This window comes from Lipotes vexillifer, unplaced genomic scaffold, assembly GCF_000442215.2.
Source record: "Lipotes vexillifer unplaced genomic scaffold, Lipotes_vexillifer_v1.1 scaffold618, whole genome shotgun sequence".
Lineage (NCBI taxonomy): Eukaryota > Metazoa > Chordata > Mammalia > Artiodactyla > Lipotidae > Lipotes > Lipotes vexillifer.
The window spans coordinates 2,022,498-2,045,443 of NW_006799025.1; the positions used below are offsets into that span (position 1 = coordinate 2,022,498).

General features: G+C 35.6%; 1 protein-coding gene across 1 annotated transcript in view; it reads right to left on the reverse strand.

The window, feature by feature from the left end:
* PTPRZ1 (protein tyrosine phosphatase receptor type Z1) overlaps positions 1 to 22,946 on the reverse strand; it is a 164,867-nt gene that overhangs the window by 34,644 nt on the left and 107,277 nt on the right. Inside the window, exons 9-12 of the mRNA XM_007471315.1 lie at positions 18,746 to 18,930; positions 17,186 to 17,312; positions 10,886 to 10,932; positions 3,053 to 6,626 (exon numbers count right to left, since the gene is read on the reverse strand). Of these exons, the coding sequence (XP_007471377.1) occupies positions 3,053 to 6,626; positions 10,886 to 10,932; positions 17,186 to 17,312; positions 18,746 to 18,930 (3,933 nt within the window). The remainder of the gene's footprint in view (positions 1 to 3,052; positions 6,627 to 10,885; positions 10,933 to 17,185; positions 17,313 to 18,745; positions 18,931 to 22,946) is intronic.

Below are 22,946 nucleotides of genomic sequence, written 5' to 3' on the forward strand. Positions count from 1 at the left end.
TTGTCTTTACATTGTTTCCTATTGTAATTATTGTTACCTAAGTAGAAAGTTTGTGGTTAACAAAGGAAATAAGCCACTTAGCAAAGTCCCTGGTACCTAGAAATTACAAATGGAGGTTAGTATTATTGTCTATTTCAGTCATACTTGAAGTGTGTCCCCCAGAATAGCGGCATCGACATCACGGGGAACTTGTTAGAAATGCACATTTTCAGCCCCTCTCCAACCATCCCAAATCTACTGAATCAGAAACTCTGTGGCTAAGGCCCAGCAATCTGTGTTTTAACAAGTCCTCTGGGTGATTCTGATCCACATTAAAGTTTGAGAACCAGTGATGTACATTAACTTACATACAAAGTGAGGTTATATAATTATACTGGTCTTCAATGACCACAAATATTCACTGCAGTATGTATATAGGTGTATGTGTATATATATATATGTATCTAGATACATACATATCTCATTTATATATATGTATGTGCATACATATATATGAGATATGTCTGATCAAATGTGATACATATGTAAGATATATAACACATAAAATATATAACAAATTACCACATATATATCATACACTCTCTATATATGCACTATACACACACATGCACACAGAGTCCTGTATATAGACTTTTCTCGTAAGTTCTCTGGGATGTCTGATTTTAAAACAAACCTTTTAATTAGGGAGTTAGAATGATAAATCCATGGTAATTACATATAATGAAACTTAGATATTTTATATAAGATGAGATACCACAAGAAAGTAGACAATCCACTGGCTGCTTTGTATATACTATAATGAGGAACAACTAGTTATACTGATTTTTATATTCATTAGTTGACACTAAATATCTTTTTGGATATGGCTCCGTAGTGTATATGAGTTACCTAAATGATAAGACAAAAATGTGCTAACAGACAATTAGAAAAAAAGAACTAAGATTAATATTTTAAAATTCACTTTGAGAATAAAACACTAGAATTTTAGTATTACAAATTAAGCATTATATATATTTTATTGTTCTCAATCATGAAAATGTAGTCCCTAAGAGACAGACACCAATGACACATGTTTCCAGTCTCAGTTTTTTATTAACTCCCTATGTGACCTAGATCAAGCAATCTAGTATCTTTGGGACTCACTTTATGCATTCATAAATTGCAGATACTAATATCTGCCTTATCTATATTATTTTGACGAGCATGTCTTGTAAATTATTCTACATTCTAGAAGTAGGTAATAAAATGATAAGCTTCAGAATTAGTCTATATGCTTGATAAAGAGGCATATTCAATTATTGGATAAGACAGACTACATATGATTTTTTTACAGATATGTTTTAAAAATAGGCAAGAATTTTCCCCTAATCCTGTATGATCTTATTTACTTCATTAATTATGTTACTTGCTGCTGTTAGATGTTATATTTGTATTGTTTTCCTCATCAGTGGGAGAACATACTCAAATTAAATAAATCTAATTAGTGCATTGAAGAGAAATTGCTAAGCTTTAGTCAATAATTTAAGGTTTGGCATTTTACAGTATATATAGTCTTTCCATAACAGCATAATCTAGCAAGAACATACAGATGATGTCACTACCTAAAAAGACAGAAAAATGGATGGATTCCTGATGTTTTATTTCTAAATAAATCTAATAAAAATTAAAAAACACAAGAACTATATTTGAGGCCAGATAACCATTCGTATACATGGCAACACTAATGAAATATGGTGATTCATGAATTCCTTACTCATTTTCACATAACAGAATGTAAGTGTTTAAACTGGAACGAAATGTTAAACAGGTATCAAGTCGGAATGTAGAAAAACTTCTCTATCAAAATGTACAAACTTTTAATTGCTGCTGCACTGAAGGAAAAGTAGATAACTAATTCAAGGGATGGAAATAACAAAGAGGAAAACTATACTAATGAGATTGTTGTCTATGTTCTGGATTTTACATACCTACTTTTATGCAATAAGAGTGCAAGATTTACTTTAGCCTATCTTTTGACTTACTGTTGAGATTTAAATATTTTCATTGTTGATTTAAAAAATGCCTTAAAATGTAATAAAAGCAAATTATAAAACTCTTATGATCAATGCAATGAAATTATCTAGTATTTCATATTCTTAATGGTTTTGAATTTCCCCTTTTCTCCCCCATTAGCATCTAAAGCAAACATCTGTATTTTATATGCTGCAAGTAATCTGCTCGAAGAAACATCTGGCTGATAAATTAATTTGCATAAAATACATTAACAAATGAAATGCATTTCTACAGAAAATGTTCTAGTGTCGTACATCTTGTCATACAATGCCTATACATACTATGCATATTAATGGCCGTTATTTAACTTCTTAGAAAGGTGTATAACAGCAAGTATAAAGTAGAATGTATTTTGTTAGTTCACACTGCCCTCTTTAGGCAACATTAAGGTAATCAAACAAAGACAATTTTTAAAAATTAATATCTTAAAAAAAGTCTTACCATTAACTCTCAAAACTTAGCAATAGGACTTTTTTTAAAGCCCCCAAGCTGGTGTGGATGTGCAATTATCTAACTCCTTTCCACTGGGTGGGTCAGAGAGAGGTGATACATATATCGTATTATTATCACAGTTTATAATTCGTTTTATAATTCAATAGAATTAGCTGACAACTTATTTTAGAATATGAATAAACCTTAAAATTAAAATCACCTAAAACACACTCCAATCTATCATTTAAAAATCAGTGTACTGAAAATGTATTATGCACACAATAGTTGCTCTCACATGTAATAGGTATCTTGCAGAATACGGAAAAATTGACAATAAATAAAATCACCTTATCTATTTTGGAGAGTGTTAACTTAAGGATCGAAACACATTGAGTATGCATTTGAAATAATGAGTAAAATCATATTTTAAAAACTGTAAATTGATTTGTGAATATCTTGATTTTAAAAAATGATGGCCATTTTACCAAATTTCTCTTCCCGTGATTTTTCCATTTTTTGAGGCAAAAGGCCACCACACCTCAGTCTATCCCTTGGATCCATAACTAACCTGCCTCTGAAATGCTGAATACTTCTGAGTGCCTGCTAGTAACAGTCGGTGTTGAGGGCTGTGGGGATCCAGGAGTTATTTCTGAGTCACCTGCTTCCAGGACCCCATCACCATCTTTTTCATTAATATCTGGAAAACTGAAATCTGTGGAAGTCTCGTTATCATTAAGGCTATCTGAGGTAGCTTGCCCTGATTCACTCTCTTCATCGCTTGTAGGAACTGCCCAAGCTTTAGATTCTGGGCTGAAAGGAAGCAGGGCGTTACCAGTCTGAATGTCATTTTCCTGTTTTCCATCATTGTGCTTTTGGGGTGGCACATTTGTTGGTGGTGATTTATCAGGACTTCTGTCCACATCAGTCTGACTGTCTGATATTACACCTGTGACTTTATTTCCTTCTTCAGAATTCTCAGATAGTGAGTACGAGACTGGGTTATTCAGATCCACAAGACTGTTTTCCTGGGTGTCTGAATCATTCATTACCTTTTCCTGTGATTCTCTATAGGAGGAGCACGACATACACTTATTTAGGGATAAGCCATCTCTATCTCTGCCATCATAACTGTCATCATCGTAATCATCAGTATCACCATCGTCACCACCACCCACTAAATCAGCATCAGATCTGGCACTTTGAGTCAACTCGGAAGTTGTTCTAGAAGGAAACAGCAACTTGCTTGTGGTTACAGAACCATCTTTGTTGGGAGAAATAACTGAAATGGAAACATACACGTTTCCTAAAGGGACAGAATGATCAGCAGTTACAACTGTATCAGAAACAACTGTTGGAATACCAGCCAATACCTCATCAGACATAGAACCCTTGGCAGAGGTGAAGACTTCATCAGAGTAAACAAGCTTATTTATACGCGTATCTGGTGGTGCATCAACTGATAAAACAGGAGTAGCAAATGCATGCCTTCCTTCTCGGGGGGCGGCCTGGTTAAGCTCCAAATTGGCAGTTTGGAACGACTCATCATTACTGTACAATGAAGGTACCGCTTGCTGGGAACTTTCGCTTTTAAGCAAAACTGGTTCAAGATATTTCTCACTTGCGTAAGAAATGGTTAAACCTTGAAGTGAAGCTGCGTGCATATTAGAAGTAGGCGATACATCAGAGACTGGTACAGATGTAGCGTGCAGCGTGTTTTCCCTTGAAGTGGAATTTGATGCCGTGAGATGCAATATTGTAGAACTAATGTGATCAACCTTGGGGGTTTCAACCAATATTGGATCACTAGGCACAGCTGGAAGAGCAGTTTTAAGCAACGTGTCAACATCAGAAGCCTGAAAGGAAGGTTGCAGCAATACTTCAGTATTAAAAGAAGCTGAGGGCTCATGAAATAAGAGCTGAGTTGAAGGAGATAACATTTCACTAGAAGCAGGGTCAGAGGATGCTGGCTCTGAGTTTGCACTAAGCACAGGTTTAAGCAAAGTATCCCCAAATGCTTGAGATACAGCGTGTGAAGGCTGAACTGGAAAGTTATTTTCTGGAACTTGACTAATCTCATGATCAAAAACCTTAGTAGCAGTGAAAGCAAGAAGCCCTGGGAGGATGCCCTTTGTGCTAGAAGTGCAGACAGGGGATTCTTGTAAAGACGCATTCAATTTATTTACATTATCATACAGGTCGGGCATGACTGTGCTTTCAGAAGGGTAAATCAGCTCACTGAAAGAAGAAATGTGTGGTTCCGTCTCATTTCCATTTATTATGTCACTTTTAGAAAGCAGCTTGTTATCATCCCCAAACATAGATGCTGGATATGTAAATTCAGCTACAGAAACAGGTGAAGACACGTTAAGGGCTGTCAGACCATCTGTGTCAGATAAAAGAAATTCACTATCAGAGGAGGCTCCAGACCACTCCCCATCACCAGAGAGGCCATGAGTAGGCTGCGGCAACGGTGCGCTTGGGGTTACTAAGGGAGACTCAGGCATCGGTACGTGGTTAGGGCTGCTAAGTAAGGAACCCTGAATAGACTCACGCACAGGTACTGCAGAACTGTAAGAAACACTGAAGAGGTATTGGGAGCCCTTATCATTAGTTAAGGCATAAGAAGGTTCAGGCCCTGAAGAACGTGCATGCATCATAACATCACTGCTGGACGGTTCAGCTTGAGAAAATATAACCGTTTTATAAAGCACACCAGGTTCACTACCACCGAATTCCAAGGTCTCTGAGGCAGCATGAGTAGTGGTCTGATGTGACACCACATCAGAATATGGAGCAAGGCTGGGCTCTAATAGCAAATCACCCCCAGCCACTGGCAGAGAAGCATGCAGGGACACCTTATCACTCTCAAGAGCTGAAGTAACTTGTGGAAGGATTTGAGAAACATGGTGAAACAATTCACTACTGAAGGAAGCAGAGGAAAATGGAAGCAAAGGCGCATCATCATAGGAAGACAGGATGGATTCAAATGACACACCGACACTGGGAAATACAGGCGTAGCATGCAAGGCCGAATCACTACTTGAAGCAGCAGGGGTAGTGTTGAGGATCTGATTGTCAAGCAACAAAGGGGTGACTAGAGGAAAGACTTCACTACCGTAGGAAGGTTGGAGAGGTGTCTCACCATTGTATACTGGTTGAGTTGTCTGCGGGTGTACCAGGTTGATGGTGGGGACCGAATCATGTTGTCCAGAGGATGGAGTAAAAGCATGAGGTGTTACCTCAGTTGGGAAGTATGCAAAGGTAGAATAATGTGGCATTTCCATATCTGTGACCAAGGGACCCTGTGACACCAGTGGGCCTGGCGGAGAGGACTCAGCTGTCTTCTCAGATTCATCAATACCCATCTCGGTGTAATTAGTCTGGAGAAAGCTCTCTCTACCTGATCCAACATCGGGCAGTGTTGTCACGTCTGTAGTACTAGGAAACCACACATTTCCATCAACGGAAGGATCCTTTAGAGATTCTTCCGAACCTGAGGAGGATGAATCTTCTGAAGCATTTCTCGTAGATTCTGGTATAAGGACATCGTATGTGACTGCCTCTGGGATTTCTGAAGAAAACACATAGCCATGGGATATGCTCTCAGAAACGAACGGCACAGCGGAAGTTGCAGGACTGGAGCCTGAAGAATCATCGGCTTCCGTACTGAGCTTGAAATTGGTCAATAAACTCTCTTCCCCACTGATATCAGTAGATACCTCTTGAGATTCCATTACAGAAACTGTATTTGAATATTCCACAGTCCCAGACAAGTTCATCTGTGGAAATCTGAGAACAGTTTTAGAGCCATCACTTAAAGAGGCTGAAGTGCCTGCCAGCGTGAGAGATGGTAGCTGGGTCGCAGTCTGTGAAGTCAAAGGAACATCTTTTTCTGGGTCTAATTCAGTGACTGGTTGGGAAGTGGAATCTAAGGATGTGTTGGGAATATCACCCTTTCCAGAGAATTCGCTTCCTCCTGCTGGGGACCCGTTAGTCTTGGCCTCATTGTATTTCGTCCCTACTTGGTTGTAGTTTGCTGTGGTAGGAATCTGGGGTTCCTTTCTCCTGATTTGGTCTGTGGTACCGTCTCTACCAGGATTCACAACAGTCCCTTCTTCAGTGTTCTTTCCCTCTTCTTCCTCCTTTGAAAAACAAATAAGATTTAATGGGACAAAAGGAAACAAGAGAAAAATGAAATCTTAATAATATCTTATACTGCATTGTGCTGTGAATCTTCACTTGTGGGATTGTGGGAACTTCTCATAAAGCACCACCCCGTAGAAGCCATGACTATCCTATAACCATTATTATCCACCCTTGAGGGAGAGTAACTAAACTTAATGAAAACATCTTATTTATGGCTACTTTATTTTATTTTATTTGATGAAAGGAAGTAAATTAATAAATACCACAACTTTGAAAAGAAGACACATTGTAGTGGTATTTACTTACTGAGAGTATTATGTAACACAGTATTTATTTTCTTGTGTTTATATTTCTCTGTTCAGTTCATCTGGCAACAAGCTAAATAGCAATTAGCTTCTTGTATTGTGAAATGGCAATGAAACAACTTATTTCAAAGACAAAAGTAGCTGTATATTCAGAATATTTCATTGTATATATTAAGGATAAATCACAATTTTTAAGCCATCATAAGAGGAAGGTTTAGGACTGGAAGAGGTTTTTGGTTTTATTATTTTGTTTTAAGTATTTTTCCCTGAGAATTTCATCTTAGATGGTGGCAGACATTTTAAAGACAACTTGTCAAAATATGGTTCTAGTACTGGTCATTAAATTTCATGTTTCCTTTAGAAACACTATTCAGGTGACCCAGTCTTTCATGGACACTTAATCACTATAATGGCCCAGGAGTTATCTGGCTAGAGGTCAACCAAAACCCATGCTTTCTTTTTTTTTTTTTAACTGTGCATTTTATAAAACATCTAATCATATGTTTAGAAAACTAAATTGCCAAACGTATCAAGATATGATAATTTTTGTCCACATGGGACATGATTTTGTAAGTTTGTTAGCACTGCCATCTATCAGACCTCTTAAGGCCATGTGCCTTAAAAAAAGAAAAAAGCTACCGAGTACAAATTAGTCAGTGAGAACGTGACCAATATCAGTAGAAAGAATCTGAATCTTTAACCACGTGTGCTCACGAGCTTTTGTCTCATACACACGGAAAGTGGCCCTGTATGAAACACAAGCTTTCAAGCTTAATGTGTGCATCATTATCCAGAGCTTAATTATTTCGTTGGTTTTAAGTATTTTTTTTAAATTTTAAGGCACATGTGACAACCCTGAGAAGTGAGTCGTTAAAAATGGATATTCTCTTAGATTCCCCAGATACCTTTCCTCACCAGTGGTATTTCTTGATAAAATTCTGCATTGTGTTTGATGCCCTGTTCGCAAGGACAACCAGGAGATTTTATCAAATAATTTCCTGAATAAATATTCCCCTAATCTTCAAGCCCCAAAACTTCATGTAAAAGGAAATAAGAATAGTTTGTCTTGACTCGTTCTTGGTGAAAGATACTCTTCTTTCCTTAGAAGTTCTCACAGACACTTGTTTCATAATCTGATCCAGAGTTTCTCTGAGGATCAATGTTAAACTTAGCAATATGGAGTTTCTGAACTCTTCCTCATTTTTGCAAATCTGGATATTTGCCTAGTTTTCTGGTATCACTTCACACTCTTACCCTTTATCAAGACTTTCAAACTTTTTTTCTGCTCTATTCAAATCTCCATTTCCTTCTCTCCTCATTCTCAGCAGATGGCTTTCCTGGTTATAGAGAAAGTTGAAGCCACTAGACAAAAACACACCTCTTCCTAATGTTAAAACATCAAAAACCGGGACCAACAAAATCCACCCCTGCCCCTCTCATCCTGTGGTAACTGAAGAGATGTTCCCCTTCCTTTCTATTTCCTACATTTGTGTTCTAATCCATTCTCTATCATCTTCTCGGGAACTGAATACAACTATTTCCCTCGATTTTGTATTTTAAATTTTTTGCTTTCTTGAATGGATCATTCTCATCAGCTTAAACTCAGATCTCTCCTATTTAAAAGGAACATAAAGGAAAATCTCTAATTCAACGTCTAGTATTCATTTTACCTCTCCCCTTCTCTTCACACTAAAGTTCCCAAAACACATGTCATCTATCTTCTCTATATGATCTGACAATTTCTATCAAATCCCACAATAACATTGCTTCTCTTCCCTTTTCTTAGATTCCCACACAAACCTCCTTTATCATCCTCCTATCACAAGCTATGTAGATGTCTATAAAATTGTTCTTAAAACATAATGCCACTCACCTTTTCTTCTATTCCATCTTTGGAAAAAAAACTATACACACATTAAACACAAATATCCCTTTCATTGCTTTCTTTTCTAGCAGATTTTAGACTGTGAGGTTCAGATACCTCTTAGAATCTGATGAAAGTGATGGACCTTTCATTAATCCCACCCAACTAAGTCTTGTACATCTCTATGAGGTCATATTATCTCATGTCAACATTTCAAGAAGAATATATGATTCATGTTCTAAGATTACTTTATACATATCTGAAATCACAAATATTTTAACAGACACTGTTTCCTATAACTTCTTATGGAGTTATTGTGAATCTCTCTTTCACTGTGGTTTTGATCTGGATCACACCTGTTATCCTTCACAACTTCTATTAAAATTTTTTTATTGTAAAGCCTTGATTGTGCTGGAGATACTTTGTCTTTCAAAGTCATGCATTCCTATTGTAAGAGAATTTGAGGAACATCTCCCAAACTATTCACTTCCATATTCAAGCTTAGAACCATCACTGCTACTTTCCAGATGTTTGTCAACCTCTATCATTCATTCCTGCATGAATCGATGAAAGTGAATAGTGTTATGAACTGTGTTTTTGAGCCCCTAAATTCACATGTTGAAACCCTACACCCCAAAAGTGATGGTCTTAGGAGGCGGGGCCTTTGGGAGGTCATTAGTATTAGATGAGGTCATAAGGTGGAACCCTCATGAATGGGATTAGTGCCCTTATATTAAGAGTCATGAAAGATTGCTTCTTCTGCTCTGCTCTCCACCATATGAAGACACAACAAGAAGTCTGTAGTCAACAATCCAGAAGGGGCTCTCATCAGAACCCGGCAGTGCTGGTGCCCTGATCTCAGACTCCCAGGTTCCAGAACTGTGAGAAATAAATGTTTGCTGTTTATAAGCCACTTAGTTCATGGTATTTTGTTATAGCAGCCCAAACTGACTAAGACACAAACCAATGATTTGTAAAGATAATTTCTTTTTCTTGCCTTTGACTTGATTCTGGTAATCATTTCTAGGTATATTCATATCCACATGCATGTGCACATGTGCATGCATGCAAGCACACACAGACACACAGAGATATCCTTAGCTGAGTTCTGTGAACTCTTGATGAAATGCGGACTGGTCATTTTGGTAAAATAGTACTTTGTAGGAGAGAATTGCCATAAGATAAATAAATTATTGAGGTAATTACATCTGTGAAAACACAACCTAATTGCTATTTATTACTAGACAGTAGAATTAGTTTTCACAAGTTACAAGCTCATACACACATATGTACTTATGGACACATTCATACTATCATTAACAATAGAACCTGGCTTTAACATATAGTCTCAGTTATAAATGAACAGCACATTTGGGCTTAGGATGAAATATTGACTATAAGACACAAACAGTCATTTTCTCTCTATTTCAAAAATTAAGACAATGCTAAAATCTATAAATACCCTTAGATGCCCATTTACTTAAAGGACCCTGTGCTAGCAACAGACATTTATAATATAAGTAGTCCAGACAAAATTTATAAATATCCTTAAGTGTCCATTTACTTAAAGGACCTTGTGCTAACAACAGACATTTATAATATAAGTAGTCCAAACAAAAATAATCAAATTAAATGGGCAAAAGAATATATACAATTTATACTTTGATTCGTATTTATTATCAATCTGTCAATCATTGGTTAAGTTAGTTAAAAATAAGCTGTACCAATATTAAGGATTGCTTAAATATTATTTTAGTCTTTTAGAAACATTTGAACATGAAAAAATTCCAATTTGTGGCTATAGTTCATAGCTACCATTATTTTTAAAGTTCACTGTTTTTCTAATTATCAACAAATCTTTTCTATCTCTTTTTAAAAATTATACCAATTAAAGTGTCTTCCAACTTCTTCATAAAAAAATCATGTATATTAATTACATGTCTATCTACAAAGCTCAGCAACTAATCCCACAAACAATGAATAATGCAACATGAACTTTTTATTAATGCAACATCTGAAACCTAACAGGTAATTCAAACCAGACTTCTTAATTTTAAAGCACTTGAATAAAAAGTAGCTATGATACCTTAATTATTTCTTCAGTTCCAATTAATTCAGGAAAGAGGTCAAGTTCTACAAAATTAAAAACAAAATTATTAACATTTTTATTCAACGATTTCAGCCTTATGGGTCAACCGTTGGATGAAAGAGGGAAAAGGGAAAGGAAAGACTGTTAGTTTGGCAAATACAGAACTGCCCAAAATAAACATTTCGAATTTCAGTTTTCAGGACTACTGAATGTTACATAACACAACACTACATAAACATACAGGAAACTGCACTCAAAACCTTCATCTCTATCCTCCACTCCAACTCCCTTCCCTATTCTCACCCTGTGATTGAAGCTCAGAAGGAAGAAGGGGACAGTGAGGCTGATATTACTGGGGGGTAAAGAAACCCAAGTAATTTTTCATCAGTGTAGACTTACTTTCATTCTTAGCATGGCTGATAAAAGCATAGTTGGGAAAATGCCAGGGGACAATTGACGGATTTATTTTCTTATTCAACTACTTATTCCTCAAGGTCCACTTCTGACTGAAGATCAAGTAGGTCTTTTTCAGATTTGGGCTCATATGTATTTGTACACAGTGTACTGCACCAGATAAAAGGAAGAATGTTTTCCAGCAGGTCCAGCCTGGACTGGCAGCAGGAAGGACTGACCAGGGTTAGCCCCACACCTTCTTCCCAGGGATACTCAACTAATGCCATCTATGCGAGGAATATAAATGACCAGGATCATTTAAGTCTGATTTTCCCAACTGGCTAGAATCAGCGTATTTCTAGTCCCTGGCTATCTCAAATTAAAACAAGACCCGTTAGTAAATGTTAGGAAAGACAAGGAGCTGGTTTCCTCTCTCCAACAAGGAATGTAGCCCCACTGCCAAATTACTGAGGAGCTCGAGGACCACTTTTCCTCACTCTTCATCCAAGCTGCATCAGGAAGATGGGAGACAGGGTAACTGTGAGGGCTCGAGCATTATTACAAAGATGCCCTTCTTATGCCTATTATTTTAGAGAATCTCATTCCATCTCCAAAGTTTATGCTCTTCACTATCCTACAGCTGCTTATATTCTATTTTTTATGCCTCTGTAGATCCTCAAAGGAAATGCATAATCTATAGAATTTTCAAAGGCATAACTGAACTAACATTAAATATTTATCAAATCCAGGCCTGTTTTACAATATAGACTTTCTTGAGTTTATTTTTATGATAAAATTTCTAGGTATTAAGAAATGTAAAACTATAAAATATAGTTATGTGCCTGAATTCTATTTAGACGAGAACTCAAGTAAAACATAGAAGTAAGCCCAGGCCCCATGAAGATTTAGATAAAATTAATACTCTTGACTATTTAATTATTTTAAAGTTACTTACCCTGAATAATTTTCGATGCTATAAAAATGAAAATATTCATGGGAAACAATCATAGTCTTAAATCTTAATTCTCAATTATTATTTTTTTCTTGTTAAAAGAAGGAGTTTGAAAACTTTCATTTGGATCATTAGTGTTCTCCTTTTTCTATTTTTGTCTCTGTGAAACCCTTTCCCACCCTGTTTTTCATGCTCTTTATTCTTTATATTATTAAATTAAAGTGATTTCAATAGTCTGAAACTGTGTCTCTATAACCTCCAAGGAAACCAATCTATGTGAATTTTAAAATGGGTTGCAACTAAACTGTGAGAGAGAAATAAAAAAACCTCTAATATGATTTTTAAAAAACTACAGTTAGAGAAGTTCATGCATGTAAAAATCTCCCATTTCAGCATGTGAACAATACATAATTTTATGTATCCTTACGTATCCTTTTCATGTACTTTTAAAATAATTTAACATTAGTATGGGCAAATCATAATCAAATGCTTGTTAAGTGACATATATATTATACAGATTTTTCTCTGTTAAGAGGCTACCGAAAAACATCTCAGTGAAAGTCCATTCTCTTCAACGTTCTTACAGAAGTGTTTTTAAAAACTGGTCTGATTTCACCTAACTTTATACTTTTAATGAGCAAAGATAATTCTCTTATTTACTGTCAGGGTTGGGGTGGGGTGTATATAATTATTACATTGAGGACTGATTTTCTTTTCTTTCAGTACTCTCTGTGTGTATTGCATTTGATTAATTTTTATCATTTGACCACAGCATAACTTAACTGTATAGACTATGTTTCCTATTAAGTTAAAATACATAATTCTACTCAATCATATCCTCTAACGAGTATCAAGATCAGTGAGTTCTACTATAACTGGCTTTGCTGTTTACCGCAATAAGAAGTAAGAAGTTTCCTTTGGGCCCCTTCAGGCCCTAGGGGCAGAACCTATGGGTCCAAGCAGTGCTTGGATCCTTCTTTATTTCATGGCACACTCATGGGTGAATATGGCACCCAAGTACGGGTGCCTTTGTGTTGGTACATAAAAACCCACTTTGAAGGGTCTTCATTTTGGTTTCCTACTAGACTCAGATCATTTGAATTGACCGAAATTCTGGGGTTGCCCAGGAACATGTTAATAGCCCTGCCCAAAATAATCTAGAAGTGTTTTGCTGAGCGTCTTCAGGACAATTTTGAAATAAAATAATTTTGAAAGGTTGTTTCTATCTCCCTGGAGAATCCGAGCCATACTCCTGGGTCTGAGAGCTCATGGCACTCAAGGTCTAGCGCTGCTGATTGGCACAAGGTCTCAGAATGGGTACACTTTGGCCTGCTGTTTTCTTGCAAATAATAACTAATGTTTTAGTGGCCACTGGTCTGACTCAGGCACTGACTCAGGCACATATATTAAACAGTTCAAAAATTATACTGGTTTACAGAATCTTCTCACTTCATCAAAACAGACTCCATGAAGGATACAAAAAGTCCAATAGTGTAGATTGTCAATATATTTTTTTGACTGAACACTTAAAATTCACATTTATGTGATAATAAAACAAAACCTATTGGTTCGTTCTGGTTTTGTTTTGAGGCACATGCAATGTTAGATTTTCTAAAAGAGCATGTTAGTCACACATTAACATTCCATAACACAAAAGAGCAACACTGATGTAGGTTAGCAAGCAAGGCTTATTTAATTGTTTGAAGGTTTTAAACCAAGTTTCACAGTGCAAAAAGGCAAAAGCAATGTAAACTGCAAGCTCTTTAAAGTGTGATTTTTAAATATCATTATATAATAACTCCTGTAGTGTAGTATGGTACAGGCTGAATAAGGACAATATATAGTGATTTAACAAAGACAATTGTTATACAAATGAAAAGCACACAAAACAGGAAAATGTGTTGATCTAATTCACCATGCATTTAAATTTAACACATATAATTATGAAGGCCCTAAAACGTACTTAAATAATGTCCTCTATATCATAATTAGATCTACATTATAGAAACGAGCATAATTATTTTAGTTACAACCAAATAAAAAAGAAAAATTTCTAAAAAAGTTTTTAAAAAGAATATCCATTTTGTTTAACCTTAAAAAGTTTTCCTCGACAAATTTAAATTGTTTCTGAACATGAGTTTATGCATTTATCTTAAAATAGTGATTTATAATAAATTTAATGGACACTAATTTATGGTGATACTGTTGCACACAACAACAAATGTAATTAAAATGCACAAGTGATAAATTAATCAAATTAGCCAAAGTTAAATGCACAATTTGGAAGATTGAGTTTTCCTTCACAGATATTGATTAGAATATTTAAAATCTGTGACTGAAGGAATGAGGGCAATTATAAGTGATCTCCTTCATTCCTTTTAAACAAAAGCAACAAACAGTACAGTATTTAGGAAACAGCTTATCCAAAATAATAGAATAATTCAATAGGGTACATTACAATGTTACTAAGGTAATGAAACAACATGATTAACAGGATGAAATGGTACTAATAAAAACCATGAAATAAGCAGCAAACTCAAAAGCCACTTACATCTATATTAGCCACATAAATGATAAAATTTACAAATCTTGTAGGTACTATCACACTAAACCACAGGATAGTACTGCTGTCAAGACTTTTACTGTTGATATATTTACCATAGAAACAATCTTTAAGGTAATGTAATTTCAATAATGAACTGAAAATATATGGGCTGAAATGCCATTGTAGTCTTCACAATCAGAAAGAATGCGTTCTAAGAAAGAACTAATATTTTCTTTATAAAAATAGGAAGAGCCCAAACTTTGGGTAAACTGGTTTTTGACAAAGGACTTTTTGGTAGAAATAACTAAGGAATAAACTAAGTTTTTAACCCTTGGCTTTTAAGAGTAATATAGTAAAATATCAAATCAAATACCATCTTTTACCAAAACATGTACAAAATGCTCTAAGGGACTGGGATATCCATGGAGATTAAATGATGTGTCCAAGCTAGCACCTCATTAGTTCAATGGTGTCCCGATCCTTTGAACAAATAGAAATTAAGTTATAATATGTATTATTTTGTACAAATGGTGTAAGTGCTACAAATGATACAAGTACGTTATACTTTGTGCCAGTATAGACTCAGTCTAAAAGGATCACTCAGAAATCACTTCTGCAGAAAATAGACATTTGATCTGTTTTTCCATATGCAATAAGCTTCTCTCTCAAAAATAAAAAACAAAAAAATTCAGAAAGTCTAAACTTTTAGCATAGTGGCTAGAGTGTAAGAAAGTGTACAACATAAATAGCTAAAATTATTTTTTGTAAACTCCTGGGAAATTTTTTTATGTTCAGAAATTAGAGTGGTATAATCAAACCAAGATAGTAAAGTTAAGTGAATGTATTCAATATAATTCATATCCTAAAATACACAATAGTATTAGAGGAAATTTTTATATACCACATTTAAACAATTCACATATGATATTGGCCAACATGGTCAATGGTGCACTGCTACTGATGTCATTTTGGGCGTGGATCAATATGGGCAACTTTGGTGAAGGATGACATTCAATGGAGGGGCATGATATGGTACAGTGAAACCACAGTCAGTTAATTCGATACTCACCTTTCAATAAGACTTAGAGCTCACATTCCATTTTTAAAAAACCTGATTTTGAAAAATAATGCTAAATAAAAGCAATAGGAAAGATGGTTATACCCAGGACATGAGGCAGTTCATAAGAAATATTATTAAATAATGATTTTGCCATCATGAAAGTAGTAATATTCATTAGCCATCAATGCTCTAACTTGGGAAATATCTTGGCAAGTTTTGTAGCCTGTGGTTTGGAAGGATCCATAATCTAACATCTAATGCTCTGACATATATTCTTTAACTTAAAAGTTCAACTAATGAGAACAACTATGATGAGGTAAACAATGAATGAGCTTGTAACAGATTAAAGCCCTGCTATGGCATATAGACCACAAAGGCAAATCAACAGACATCAGTTTTCCTTCCATATGTAAAAGTAAAATATACTACAATTAATATCATTTGTAACCATCACTATTAAAAACTTGTGAAAATTTCAGTGAGTAGCCTCATGATAGGGATGACCAAAGAATATTTACATTTACGTATGTATGTATGTTTGCATATATTTATGAACATGCATGTGCATGATGTGTATATATATATATGCATACACATATATGTATACATATAATTCCCTTCTATCACTTAAAAAATGCTTATACTAACAAAAGGAAGGCTTTAATTTAGTTATGTAAAATTGTAAATTGTCAAATTATGATGGTCAGCACTTCATTCAATTATTGCATATGACTTGAGATCAAAGATTTTCCTGTAATACTTAGAGAAGATGCATGCAAATGAAATACAATTAGAAACAACTTTTTTGTTTGCTTTTATGGAATAATACTGGCAAATCTAAGAGGAAAGCTCCCCCTCCCCCACCAAATTACAAAAAGTGGATTAAAATATCTAAGATAAACTTTTGAGATGCTTTGTATAGATATTTCAAAGTACCTCACATGATCCTTGAATCACGTATATACTTACTACAAAATGCTTTGGGGGCTGAAAGAGGAAATAAACACAAATGAAACCAACTCTTTATTTTCCAAAATCAAAGACTTTATATTAACTTAGCTATTTTCATTTGGTGGCCAGTACAGACATTACCATAGGTTTTGCTGTTCTTATTTTACAAATAGAAAACTTCAATATTAAGAATAAATTTACTTATTGTGCTGCACCATATCTGCTGAATGAAAAATGAGTTCCATGCTTTACAAAATTACCTGATGATCCAGACTAAAAAGGAAATCATTTTGCCTTTTGGCCAAAAGAATATAAAGTCAGAGAGAAAGCACCAATGCATTCAGAAATTAAACTAGCCTCGTTTATTTAGATAAGGCATATCAGGGGGTCACTTACCAGGGTCATTGGAAGGCATGTCCACAATCAGCTGGTCGCTGTATTTTCCATATAAGCCATTAGTGCATATGGCTACTATTTGAAGAACATAACTCATATTGGGTAGTAAATTATTAAGAATAGCACCCTAAAAGAAAGGTGGCAGTAATTGTACAAATGTATTATTCTTATAGGCGTACTAACATACTAGACATCGGTGCTTAGAAAAGATTTTCTCATTTGTCAATAGAAAAATTTATATTTTATTAGCCTGAGAAAAAATTCTATGCAATGTTGTTAAGTTGAACTTGTGATATTTGTGAATTAGGGAGATACTGGAAAACTACACTTTTTTTTTCTTTTACAAATCAGATCTAGTATTAGAAAATTTCATATTTTAAATATTTATTTAAAATTTCTATGTGAATAGAATTATTATCTTCACATCATTATGAAGTGAAAAATAGTATATTCTCATAAATCCCACAACTTTCTCAATTCATAGTGTCTTTGTTCTAGACATCTGAATTAAAAAGTTGTTACAAATCTCATTATTTTGTTTGTATGATATTCAACACCAGCTTTTGTTTAAATGCAGGTTCCTAGGGCTTGAGTGACACCCCAGTGAGTGTCTGTATTCAGAGTTCAATGTCTTGGACCTATACTGGGGGCTTCCTTGAGGGGTTTTCTCAGCTATACCCCAACACCTCCCTTCCAGGGCAAAGTTTAATACTGAGATGTTCAGGACACAGAAGGAATCTGTACTTTATTTTCTTTAATTCTTGTGCATGGGTGGGGAGCAAGAGGACGTGGATCCTTTCCTAAGGATTACCTGCCTCACGTCCCCAAAGTTCTATCTCAGTTGACTTCACATCTGTTATTGGAAATTTTTTTTTTTGGTGGTATGCGGGCCTCTCACTGTTGTGGCCTCTTCCGCTGTGGAGCACAGGCTCCGGATGTGCAGGCCCAGCGGCCATGGCTCACGGGCCCAGCCGCTCTGCGGCATGTGGAATCTTCCCGGACCGGGACACGAACTCGTGTCCCCTGCATCTGCAGGCGGACTCTCAACCACTGCGCCACCAGGGAAGCCCTGTTACTTGGAAATTTGATGCAAAGAAAAGGACTTTCAAGACCCCTACTCTATTCCCTACTGTATTTCCCTTGTGCTGATTCAGTATGATGGGGAAACAACATACGATGGTATCAGAGCATTGACATTTCAGGCCCAATTCTTTCCCCAACGGTGAGAGCATAAAGTATTTAACTGTTCTTTGAGTCCTTTTCTTTGTAAAGAGACGCTGCACTAGATGATCTCCAGTTCTAAGTCTTCCATAAGTGTCTACTCTACAATGTTGCTGTTAGCAAAGCTGTGGTCTCCATGTAATTCAAAACATTAGTAAGAACCTAGTGTCAACCACTGTAAGTTCTGACCTAGTTAAATATAGCTTCTGTGTCCCCTTCACCCCACTAGAGAGCTTCATACAAAGTCTAAAGTCACGAAAGGCAACAATATACAATCATTTCAAGTTCTTACCCTAAAAATTAAACTACAATACACGAAACAATTGATTTTATAGTTACCAAGTCTTGATAGCCATCTGTCAAAAACTCATGCTTGGTTTGGTCTTCTCCCTCTAACTGCTGGTACAGAACTGCGAACTTCTCAATCATGGTATCATAAACTACTCGAGGTCTCTCCCACGTAACAAGAAGGCTGGTATAATTCTCTGGGTCAGCTTGAACATTTTCTGGTTCTGAACTACAAACTTCAGAGGAAAAAAACAGTACAGTTATTGATACAACTGTCACCCTCTAGGATTTCAACATATAGGAAACATATTCTATGAACATTTTTGTTGTATTTTAATAAAGGGTAAAAAGTTATGCTTTCCCACTGTGGCACTTTTGTTCATGCCATTTCCTGTATCTGAGATGCTTCTTCCTTCCTTCTGTGAATGAAAAATATTGCCTGCCATATCAGTAAACAAAGGATGTTGCAGCCGTCAAGCCATCACATTACAGCTGCCCCAACAGTGCACCCTGAGGAAACTCAGGATGACAGTGTACAGGAAACTGACCCCAGATAGCTGAGGTGCATATCAAAGGAATGATTTCAGTGAGCCCAGACTCGTGCATCTGCCGATACATAGAACAATGCTAAATTCCTTAACTTGAGATATCTGGTTTTCTTTAATTAATGATAGGTAATCTTTTGATGTTCTGACTACCTGGTCTTTGTTGCAAAAACTCCTATACATCCTGGCTCCCCCTTTGCCTCTCTGGAGCAGTCCCTCAGAGTGATCTCAGAGTCCTGTCTCCTGGGCTTGAAGTACTTAGAATGTCTGCCGAATAAAACATAACGCTCAACTTTTAGGTTGTGCATTTTTTTTCAGTCGACATCTCCTATCTCTATCTGTTGACGTCTGATCTTCGCACTCAGGAAATGTCTTGATCAAGCGCAACCTTCTCTGTTATGCACGCTTTGATCTCTGCTGAAGTGATCTCTGTCATTTTCAATTGTCTGTTTTGTTTTACCACTATTATTTCATTGCATAATTGCCTGTTCTATTATATATATTTTTTCCAAATGGGTCTTAACTCCTTTAGTAGATTATAAACATAAGAACCAGAGTTTCATATTTCTGTATTGCCCAGAACACTGTCTTGAATATATCTGGCATACTGATTCATTTTCAAAAATAAAGGAACAAAGGATATGTTCAAGTTTATGGTGTCTTTATTACACTTGTTGGGTACCTGACAAATACGCTTAGCTCAGGATGAGGAGAATTTCAATGATAAAAGATGGTCTATTATCAGATGTTTTATTGTTTGAAAATCCTTAAAATAATTAAAAATTCCCTATCACAGAAAACCAGAGAAGAACAACTAAAACTATTATTTCAATGTTTTTCAGACCTGCTGACAAAAATCCCACTTTGGTATCATAAATAGATTAAGCAATTAATTTCAGGGAATTAGAAGATTTGTTTGTCTTAGCTGAAAAAATATACTGAAACTCATTCAGGGACTTCTTAAAATGAATTGAAACCCATGCTGGGAATCATGCCAAAAATGTAGTCCCATCAGAAAGCAAACTCTGATACTTTCTGAAATACATTCATAATGTGATAATTTGGACTAACTGTGAGGATAAAAATTACAAAATTCATGATACTGTGCTAATAAAGCAAAGTAATGAATATAATCTCTTCATAGGCCAGACAGATTTGCAAAAGAGAGGGAGAGAAAGGTCTCTAAGGCCAAAGATTATGCTCGCAGAGCATATTATGCTCACATATTATGCTCACAGAATTCAGGCTTTGCTTTAAAGGGATACCAGAAGTTACAAACCACTAGACGAGACCAAGCAGTTTACTTAAGTCAACCAATCATCACTACTGCCAAAACTATTTCCAGGACCCAACGAAAACATGCAAGCAGCAGCATCAGAATATGACCAAAAAGCCTTTTTGTCTCTATCAGTCTGTAGTTTTTCTCGTGAACATGGGAGGGCACCCAAAACTAACAATTGACCTTATAAATTGAAACAAATTTTATTACAGTACTTAATAATAGATATTTTGGCATATGTATGCTATGCTAGCAATGGTATATGAATGATTCAGAGAAACATAAATATATATAAACATAAACATATATATATACACATATACTCTTTAAATCAATATATGAATAACTTTGTATGAGTTAGAGACAGAAGTTTTCACCGTTAAAACTATATACTATTTTTTGTTTATTGAGGATGTAGGGTGGGGTGTTCCTTTGGGAATAAGAGGACAATCCTTCCGTTATCAAAAACCACGAATTCAGAATAAGAAAATGTATTCTAATTCAGGTCTAGACTCCATCATCGTTACTCTATCTAGTGACAATTCTATTAGCGTCCGCCAGATGGCAGAAGACCACCAAAGCATCTCAGAAGTAAGCTGCTAACAAACTATACAGGTGGAGGAACAGGACTGCCTCAGCCTAGATTCTGATGAATCCCAAGTCTGTTTTTAAAAGACGGAAAGTGATTCTGAACAATATCATTTGCAGATTTTGTTCAAAAATCACTCCCACTTTGTATAGAGTGAGAATGATTTAAAGTGAACTATCTCTTCCTCAAAGATGAAACTATCTTAAAGTGCATTAGAGTTTTATGCATGTACACAAAACATAAAACTCTGAGAAACTGAGGAAAACATAAAATTATTAGCTGCAAAATACCCAAAGGACTATTTCCTAAATAGTGCAGGCAATTTCGGTCAGACGTCTATGTTTATCTTGCCTTAATAGTAGAAATCAGTGGGTACTTCCTCAGCATTAATATAAAGTAGGACTCTGAAAAGAAATTCACATTTCCTTGCCACCAGGTTTTCATTCTTTTGTTTTCTTCTTTACACTTCTGTAAAAGCTTATTAGTAATTTGTTTAAGAGTTTAAATTTACATTGTAATTAGAAATTCATTTTTAAAACACTCCTTTTGCTTACTGATAATCATAGCTTAGTAATATATTATAAAGCTGCCACTGAATCTTATCTTTAGATGCTGAAATACAGAATTTTATGGAAAAAAAGATATATACTTTAGAATGTATTCAAGAGAAAGACCAGTACTTTTGTATATAGTCTATGACCTTGCCAGAGGGTTGCCCTTCTATAAGGTAGGACGGGATCTTTTAAATAACAATCAAGTTGATTTTATATACACTACTTGGTGTTCAGACATAAAGCTGTGTAATGACTATGGAATAAGTTATTAATTTGCACTAAGTTTTCTAAGTTTTCATTATATTTTGTATTGAAAATAGTTTTATCTTATTAGAAGGACATACACTCCATAAAGCTCATTATCTGGGCTGAAAATCAAGAAGTGTCTTCCAGATCAACATATATTCAGAAACCAAATACAAGCTACCAATAAATGTAATAAAATAGTAACAAAAATATAATTTCCTTGATTATGGGGAGTTCAGAACTACAATATGTTGAGGTACCATTTCCTTCCTTAGGAACGAATCGCACGCCCTGGTTCCTTTCTACAAGCTACATGTGATCTGGATCACAGTTACTGATCCTTTAAGGAACACTGGCCAGGAAGGAGAATCGGGTTTCTGCAAGCTTGTGGCTATGAGCCAGGCTGTGACAAATCTGGAGTCCACGTCGAGTCACATAGAATACAAGTAAGCGCTTCAGGTCACATGCAAGGGATCCTCACATATAAAGAATGAGAATGTGGTCTTCATTTTAAGGGAGTCGTAAGTGTTCTTACTTAAAAACTTATTTTTAACATTCACTTCTCATCTATTTGGTTCCAGGTACTCTTGGACATACAAATAAAGACGGTGCCATCCCTGCCTATAGGAAACTCATTCCTCTAATCCTTAAATTTAGTAAGGTATTAAATGTAATGGGTGCTTTTAGTTTCCAAATCCTAGACTCCATTTACAGAGGAATGCAAAATAAACTTTTAAAAATGCTGCCATTTAGACCAAATTAGGTTGTGCTTTTCAAAAGTACACGTTTTTCTCACTAAAAGCTGCAAAAGCTTCACAAACTTAGCTCACACTAAGTCCTTTACCTTCTCATCACTTAAATGAATGGATATGGAGAGTGAATACCTCCTACATAGGAATGCGTACGCCTTGCAGAGCAAATTGCAAAAGATTAATAGGCAAAGTGCTGACTCTCATGAGGAAAAAGGAAAAAAAGTGGGAAAAGAAAAGGAAATAAATGAAGGAAAAGCACAAAGGAGGGGAACATGACACCTCTTTCC